General features: G+C 35.7%; 1 protein-coding gene and 1 long non-coding RNA gene across 2 annotated transcripts; both read left to right on the forward strand.

Annotated features, from left to right (window-relative positions):
- LOC107639706 (dnaJ protein ERDJ3A) lies at positions 456–4,665 on the forward strand. Its single transcript, XM_016343274.2, has 7 exons — positions 456–762; positions 1,476–1,531; positions 1,639–1,712; positions 1,918–2,498; positions 2,588–2,926; positions 3,230–3,583; positions 3,952–4,665. The coding sequence occupies exons 1-7, from the start codon at positions 661–663 to the stop codon at positions 4,237–4,239; spliced, it is 1,794 nt and encodes a 597-aa protein (XP_016198760.1). The 5' UTR covers positions 456–660; the 3' UTR covers positions 4,240–4,665.
- Positions 6,203–8,256, forward strand: LOC110270730. Its single transcript, XR_002360369.1, has 2 exons — positions 6,203–6,804; positions 7,097–8,256. It is a non-coding gene; the product is annotated as an uncharacterized LOC110270730 (long non-coding RNA).

Below are 8,818 nucleotides of genomic sequence, written 5' to 3' on the forward strand. Positions count from 1 at the left end.
TGTTCATTCAAGTTTAATATGAGAAACAATACTCTTAAAAAAAGAAATAAGAGTAACAGAAAAAAAAAAGAATAATAAAAAAAATACAGCATTAAAAAAGACATTTTTGTATATTTATAACAAAATTTTGATACCAAAACTTAAAAATCGGTCTGATATTATTAAAAGATTTTGATATTTTTTATTCTATAAAATTCTATATAATTTAAAATTTTTCTTTTTTCTCTAGAGGCGCATGAAAAGATAAGAAAGAAGGGGAAAAAAAAAAAAAGCGACATGATTTTACACATATGTACCCATTTAGACTTGCTTAGTGCTTACTGTCACGTAGCCGCGATAAGTTGCTAGTCTTGTATGAAAATATACAAGAATCCTAAAATCTGATTGGTTGATATGCGCTGGTGTCCCAATAAAATAGCCACGTGTATCTAAAACTGGCTAACTCCCTTAACCTCGAAGTATCTAGATTTTCTCCCCCGCGAACCTATTTAACCGCCAAAGCTTCTTAATCGTCCGTCATCATCACCGTTAATCGCCATTATTTTCATCTGAAATTAAAGAAAAAAGACAAACGAAAGAAAGAAAACGCAGGCTCTCACGATTCTGAATCATTGCCACACACAAGAATAGAGAGTCTCCGTCGAATATACCGATCCGGGTATGAAGACCCGTTCATCCAAATGGGTTATTTGCGTCTTGGTCACTCTCTTCTGCTTCCTCGCGTGCTTCAAAATCGAAGCCAAAGCCATCGACCCTTACAAGGTTAGCTTCGCACTCCTCTTTTTTTCTTCCCCTCAATTGAGTGTTCTCAAAAGTAGGGCTTTCGAGAATTTGATAAATTACAGGAACAAAACTGGTGCAAAAGGTGTTAATTTTGCAGGGGTTAGTCATTATTGTGGGGTTTCAACTTTCAAGTGGATAATTGGTGATGTAGTTGCATCGTTGCATGCTTGGCAATATATATACTTTTTTCTTTCTATGATCTTGCCTTTTAGTTCTAGTTGCTATTTGATACTAAATATGGGGCTAATCTAAAATCGATGAAATTTGGGGGTTGGAACTTGCAAAATTGGATTTTTTCCATGCCATAATTTGATTTTCGCTTGTAGTCTTGATCCGCATTACAAGAATTTGGATAATCTCTCTGTTTTTCTTGGTTTGACTGTAGAAAACAATGTTAAGCTAGTTCTAATGAGTGACTTTTGGATGTTTGAATTGAATATTCATTTTTTCAAGTCATTGTCTTTAGTTGCAACGAAAACCTGAATTTTTATGTATTTGTATGGTTTGAGAGTATAAACCTGCAAGGCTGCAAGAAGCAAGTTATTGTCTTCTATTTTGAATATGTACATTGATAACTATTTGTTTGGAGCTGTCTTTGAGAAAGAATCGAGATAGTTTTCCAAGCAAAAATAAAAGGTTTGATTATTAATGTTGATTGTGTTCATAAACTGAATTTTAATGTTTTTCATCAGGTTCTTGGGGTTGATAAGAATGCAAGTCAGAGGGAAATTCAGAAGGCTTTCCACAAGTATGTTCACACCTCTGATGTCGATGTTGTTCTTGATGCTTGTCATTTTCACATATGATTGATTTTCTTTGTTTATTTTGGTTCATTTTCTTTTTCCTGCTTTTCAGGCTCTCTCTTCAGTATCACCCTGACAAGAACAAAGCCAAGGGTGCACAAGAGAAGTTTGCTCAGATTAACAACGGTACACAAAGTCTCTTTCTCTCTCTCAGACACACACAGACACAGAGACACGCCGCACCTCAAAAAAGAGGCTCATACTGAAACAAAGATTTGATACCGTTGTTCATTACTTCATTATATGATAGTCTTTTATTGTTTTGCTTGCTTTCTTTGTCGAAACATTTTTTGTTTGGGATGTTAATATTCTTTTTCGTCCTTTTCAACAGCGTATGAGATTTTATCTGATGAGGAGAAAAGGAAGAATTATGACATGTATGGTGATGAGAAAGGACATCCTGGATTTGAAGCTGGCCAAGCTGGAGGTCAGGGTGGATATTCTTATTTCACGGGTGGTGGACCGGGACAAAACCAGTTCAACTTCAGACCAGGGGACTGGCAGGGTATGGGTGGGCAAGGAGGAGGATCGAAGTCATTCTCCTTTTCCTTTGGTGGGCCTGGTGGTGGTGGGTCCGGTGGATCTGGCGGTTCTTTTGGATTCGATTTGAATGATATTTTTGGAAGTTTTTTTGGCGGTGGCAGAGGAGGTGGTGGGAGTCAGTTTGGGGGTTTTGGCAGCGGTTCAACTGGTTCTCAATTTGGAGGTTTTGGTAGTTCAACTGGTTCTCAATCTGCGTCCAAGAAATCCTCTAAAAGCTTTAAAGCCATAAATTCACGAGTATATGAGAAAGAAATATTTGATCAGGGGATGACGTGGATTTTGTTAGCTTATACACCATCATTGAAGGGGATCCAACACTTCGAATCTGTCTCTGAGGAGACTTCCAGTTCATTGCAAGGGGCATTGAAGGTTCTTATTTATCTTTAAACCTTTCTCAGTTTTGTTGATTACTTGATTGTTTGGAGCTCCATTGCTTATTTTTCTCCATTATGTTACAGGTTGGAAGTATTAATTGTGAAAAGGAAATATCATTCTGTAAGGAGATTGGTGTGAATCCGCGCAGAGCTCCACGGCTTTTTGTTTATTCTTACAAGGAGAATGAAAAGGGTTCTCTGGTTGAGTATACTGGTGACTTGTCTGTTAAGGATTTGAAGGCTTTTTGTCAAGAACACTTGCCTAGGCTTTCCAAACGGATTGACGTGAAATCTCTTGATCAATTAAGCACTACTGGAAAGTTGCCTAGGGTGATGCTTCTCTCGACCAAAAAAGACACTCCTGTAATCTGGCGTGTGCTTAGTGGCTTGTATCAAAAGCGCTTGGCATTCAATGATGCACAGGTATACACAGGGTCTCCCCCTTTGTTTAGAAGTTAAGGGAAGATAATAATTTGGCTGTTTGTGAGTTGTGGCTTTGGAGGAATAGGACTGGAAGGCAAGGGCTTGAATGGTAATTATGAGTTCGAGTTACACTCTTTAAGCCCTGATATTTTCTCTCTGTCCCTCTAAAACCTCAACTTACAAACGTTCATAAGTACTTGTCTGGTATTTTTAAGTTTGCATTCAGCTTTAAACCAAGAATATTTTGGTATTTTTAAGTTCATATTCAGCTTTAAACATTTATTTTGTGCTTATCATTTGTAGGTTCAAGATGTTTCTGATCCAAGAGTGAAAAAGCTAGGAGTTGATGGACTTCCAGCTATTGTGGGTTGGCTACCTAATGGAGAGAAGCGCATTTTGAAATCAGGGATTTCTGTAAAAGATTTGAAATCTGCAGTTGTTGATCTTAGTAGTCTACTTGATAGTTTTGAAAAATTATGTAAAAAGGAAGCATCTGGGCATGCTAGGAAGACGCAAACTGATTCTGAAGAGGGACACATACAGTTGCTTTCTAAGTCTAACTTTGAGGAGCTATGTGGTGATAAAGCTCCGGTATGCATCATTGGTGCCTTCAGGTCTTCTAAAGCCAGAGAAAAGCTAGAGTCAATTCTCTCTCAGGTAAGTGTAATTTCCATTTTGGTCCATGTTTGTTTTGCTCTTTGGAGAGGTCAAACCTAAGTTTAATGGTACCAAAATGAATTTGCACCATTCTAATGATTAATTCTTCAATGTACTAATGTGTCTAATTTTGTTATTTTGGATGTAAAAAATGCTATATGGGCATAAAAAATTCAGCCACCTTGTATGTGTATAAATACATGTGTTGATTTAACTTATTTTCAATGTGTATTTTGTATTTCTACATGTATTTTATATTGGTGGCCGATTTTTTATGTACACATAGCATGGTTGTTTTGAAATAGAGGTAGCAGTATAATTTTATTTTATGCAAAGCTCTCACAGGGAGAGAACTTTTTTCATTTTAGGTCTCCCAGAAATCACTTTCAAGGCGACCAAATCAAGGAGCAAGCTCTAGGGATTCAATATCCTATGCGCTCTTAGATGCTGCAAAGCAAGAATCATTTCTAAAAGCATTCACCAAGACAGATTACAAGTCATCAGATAAATTGTTGATCGCCTACAAGCCTAGGAGAGGTAAATACACTGTATTTAAGGGTGATATGACAATGGAGGAGGTTGAGAATTTCATCAGCTCAGTCCTCAGTGGAGATATACCCTTCAGGGAAACACAAAATAAACCTCTACTCAAGTAGAAGATTAAACAATAATGATGGGTTTTGCAGCACTTTTGGTTATGCCAACCCATGTACATAACTCACAGAATAGGGTCTTTTGTATTTTATACCAGCAAAGAATATATGGAGGTTTTAAAAGAAAAAATGCTAATTGAATATTGATGCGTCATGCATGGGATAATGGGATGCTGCATCTTGCTCTCACCGTCACTGGCAATTTTGCTTTGAGAACAGACTACAATGAATTTTGTTCTTTAGACATGTGATGTGCTTGGTGGAATGATGAGCATGTAGAGTTGTAGTCATGGGTGTGGCATTATCTAAAAATGTCCTTGAGGCAACTGTAAAGAATACTCAAAAATAGATCATAATGAGAGATATATTCAGAATCAATTCTATCAGAGTATTCTATAAGCTGCGCATTAGTATACTGTTTGATATAACCATTTGTTGTCGTTGATTTTTCTTTATTTTTTTTTTGTTTGTGCGTGGCGGTGTTGATATATTTTGGCGCTTTGATGTTCATTTTTTGTGGTGGGTATAGAGAGGGCTTTGTGATAAAAAGGTTTATTAGTCCTGTGGGAGTTTTCATCTTGCAAGATTTTAATTTAACTTTAACCTCCGAGACCAAATTTTTTTTAGACTTTAACCTCGAATGAAATAATAATGACTGCAAGCTGTGGATGGTAATGGTAGTCGGTAGATATCTCCAGAAAAATGAAACAATGTATTTATTATTAGATTATCTGAGGAATTGATACATACATAATAAACCGTCTTTGAAGATTTTTCATTTTAATAATAAAATTGCTAGTCAATTGTCAAAGATATTCATTTCAAATTTAGAATAAAAAATAAATCTCCACTCTTGTACGTATTGCAACTTGCATGCATTAACATTTTCCTGACACGAGGCGAAGATTTCAATATTTCCAGAGTATAAAAAACAACGTGGTGAGTGGTGACCCCTTTTAACGTAATTAAAAAAGGGTCACTCTTTATTGGATTCTATTACCACAGGCTTTCTGGTTTGTTGCCTCAATAAATCAGTGGATCTGGTTTCTTAATAGCAAAAGAACAAGAGTAAGTAAGAAATAAATAAAGACAAAATATAAGGAAATAACGTTTTTTTTTAAATAATATAAATAATAGATAAAAAAATTAGTCTTAATTTAAAATTTAAAATTTAAATTAATTAAGTTTATTTATGTTTAGTGAACTTGAGATGTAATTCATTGTTTATATTATTTATAATTTCTGTTGTCAATTAAACAGAATTGATAAGTAAATAAACCATGAATTCCGTGAAATCGTTTAGATTAAGGTGGGTGTTTAAGTTGTAAATAGAGAATCTCAACTAAGTTTATAAAAAATTGAAGCATAAAATGAAACTTAGCAAGTTGAGCAACTTGTATCATTAAAAGGTATATGGCACAGTTTGGTCCATAAGCTATTTTAAAGTTCTATTATCAAATACTAGGAATGAACAAAAATATATTAAAGTACGTATGTAGTAAATTGTTTAGAGTCGGAGAAATATAGAATTACAATTACTTTTCGCCAATACAAATGTGAAAGCTTAAAGAGTTGAACCGTTATTTCTAATTTTGTTGTTCATAATTCAAGGGGTCAAGGGTCAAGAGTCAAAGACAGTGGACACGAGATTTCTAGTTTCTTTATAGTGTATTAGTGTTACCTGTTGCCGTTGTTCGCCAATGGTTTGGAACGAAATTTCTGGAACAACTCAACATATTTTTGCTATGAGTTGTGAGGATTATATTAACAAATGTCAAATAACAATAATCAAGATATGATCGAGTCGCAAAAAATATTAATTTTAAGGTGAAATATATTTTTATCCATAATATTTTTTAAACATTTTAAAAATATTTTTAAATTTTGATTTATTTTAATTTTATCTCTTAAATTTTTTATTTATATTAATTTTATTTTTATTGTTAATTTTTTAAAAGTTAGCTTTTATTTTTAGTTGTACTCTTTTCTTATACTCATTAGTCGCCATCATCATTGTGAGTGAATATAAGTGAATTAGTCTCTATTAATTTTGATTGCTGTTAAACTATAGGTACTTTTACTATATATGTTGTATTATTTCATTACCCAAGATAGGTGCTACAATTGAGTAAATACCCATAGTCGTCCCTGAGATTCACGCAAATACCCATAATAATCCTTAAGATCCCGATTTTCCTATTGTAGTCTTTCAGATAGAGCTCTGAGCACTCAAACTGGTCATTGGCCATATTTCAGGTGATGACTCATCACCGGAGCGCTGACGTGGACTCGGATTGCCACGTGGGAGGAGTCCAAAACGTCGTCGTTTTGGGTTTGGCGCCCTAGAAAGCCAAAAACGACGCCGTACACAAACACTTCACTTCACTCGTCTCTTCTTCGTCCACCATCTGACTTCTTCTTCATCTCCCCATCAATGGCGTAGCCATAGGGTTGTATTCGCTGGGTTTAGGAAAATTTGAGAGAAGAAGTAATCCGACCAGAAGTTGTTATCGTTCTTCCCCTCCTTCACCATAAGCACAAGGTTCTGACTTTGTGATCAGACTCAAGGTAACCTTCCTTTTTTTTTTACTTTACATTTTCAATACAGTGTTGGTTGATGATATGCAAGTTGTTAGTATAGTTGAGGTTCTGGAGTTTTGGTGTCATTGTAGTGTCTAGGGTTTGAAGGCTGGCTGGAGTTTGTGGGGTTACTCTATTTAACCCGAATGAAACAGGGATGAAACAGGAGTTTTATGCAGGATTGGAAAAATGTTTTGTTTTCTTGTGGTGATTTTTTTTAATGCATTAGTAGGCTTTCAAATTCTGCCCGTATTATGTGAAAATTTAAAATTTCTTGCAGATGGAAGAGAAGTTGGACATCATGTTTCATCATGGGGTGATTTCAAAAAAAATGAAGAAAGGATTATGGTATATCCTCCGACAACAAAGCTTATTTAGGTGATCTAGACCCATCGGCATAACAGTGAACAGAAACTAAAATCATAATCCAATCCCCAAGAGATTTCAGTGCAGGGAGGCACTTAAAGGTGCAAGCATTCTGTTGCAGCCAAGGGCACTAAAGAGTAGCACAAAATGCACGTTATCTCAGGATTTTGCTCCTTCATTTTACCAAAACCTCTATGAACACTTAATGAAAATTGCTTTAGGTTCACCTAGTGCTTTTCAAATACATCATAAAGTTGTTCCATAAAGAAGTATATGTCTTGCCATGCAGGCAATTGCCACTGTGATTTCTGGTGGATCTGGCTGCATTCTTGTATGCCAGCTTAACTGAATTGTAGTTTTATGTTTTATTTTTATTTTTTGGTGGAAAGTGCTAAGAGGTTGACATTTTTGCCACACATGCAGATAGCCTTGTTTGTCTCTTCCTTTGATGTTGTGAGGTCAGGTTGGCTTCTAAATTTTTTGAAAGACATTAGTGCTACTCGTATAAAAAAATGCAACAAAATCTTTCCAAGGTTTGTGTTCTGGGTTATGTACAGTCTTTTGCTGCTGAAACCTTGCAAAAAATTTCTGATAAAACCAATGCCAATGGTAAGTTTAAGCATAATTTATGTCCCGTGCAATATAACCACTAATCACCCTGCATATTTGTTATTTTTCTAAAATTGATATTTAGTTCATTGTCTTGCTTTCCTATTTGGCATTAATTGCTTTTATTTTGTTTTCCAGTACTCAAGGCATTTCTTGTATTCTAGTCCAGCTCAACCATTAGGTCCTGAAGACTTGGTTTAGAGAATGGTTTGTTACTTTCTGTTTTGTCATTTTCCGATATGCTTGACCTTCAGTATTCTTAGACTGCTTTTTTTAGGAATTGAATGGCATTGTTCTCCTTTAACTATGGCATTGTTCTGTTTATGATGATGCTACAGATGGCTGGGAAGGTGGTGAACATCAAGCTTCATTTCCGAAGATCACAACGTGTAGTTCAAGGGTCTAGAAATGTTTGCACTTGTGAATGTAGACCTGGCAACGTCACTAATACCATTCCAATTGTCTCCTGATTCATTTTCTTTTCTCTTTACATGTGTAACACCTAAGCTTTTGCTTAATTTTTTTTCGTGATTTTTTGCTACAATTTTTTAGGCTATTTGTACTTACAACTTTTACTGCAGAAGAAGAATTTTTAATTGACTGAAACACTAAAATAAGATGTATTACGGCCAACTTTGGTTTGAACTAAAACAGCTTATAAAGATCGTAATTGCCCATCATCAACCAAGTTCATCGTGGTGGAAACATTAGTGGTAAAGATTTGAACAGAGCTTCCACCTGCAGCGCTACCACCACCCATCATCGGCATGAGTAGCGGCCCAGACGAAAGAGTATGAACAGCAAGTAGTATATGAAAAAGAAGAAGAAGAGATGAAGACGAAGCAGAGATGAACGGTATGAAAATTTGAGAATTTAGGGTTACATATAATACGAGGGACCAACATGGGTACAAATTAGAAATTAGCCAGCTCAGCTAGCCATTGGACCCCTCCAGCGTGGCAATCCGAGGCCACGTCAGCGCTCCGATGATGAGTCATCACCTGAAATATGGCCAGGGACCAGTTTG

This window comes from Arachis ipaensis, chromosome B04 (assembly GCF_000816755.2).
Source record: "Arachis ipaensis cultivar K30076 chromosome B04, Araip1.1, whole genome shotgun sequence".
NCBI classification, from domain to species: domain Eukaryota; kingdom Viridiplantae; phylum Streptophyta; class Magnoliopsida; order Fabales; family Fabaceae; genus Arachis; species Arachis ipaensis.

Bases quoted from the DNA above. Each gene is read 5' to 3' on its own strand.
- LOC107639706 (XM_016343274.2), top strand. From the start codon at position 661: ATGAAGACCCGTTCATCCAAATGGGTTATTTGCGTCTTGGTCACTCTC. The intron at 763-1,475 runs GTTAGCTTCGCA...GTTTTTCATCAG, and splicing joins AAGCCATCGACCCTTACAAG to GTTCTTGGGGTTGATAAGAA. The intron at 1,532-1,638 runs GTATGTTCACAC...CCTGCTTTTCAG, and splicing joins ATTCAGAAGGCTTTCCACAA to GCTCTCTCTTCAGTATCACC.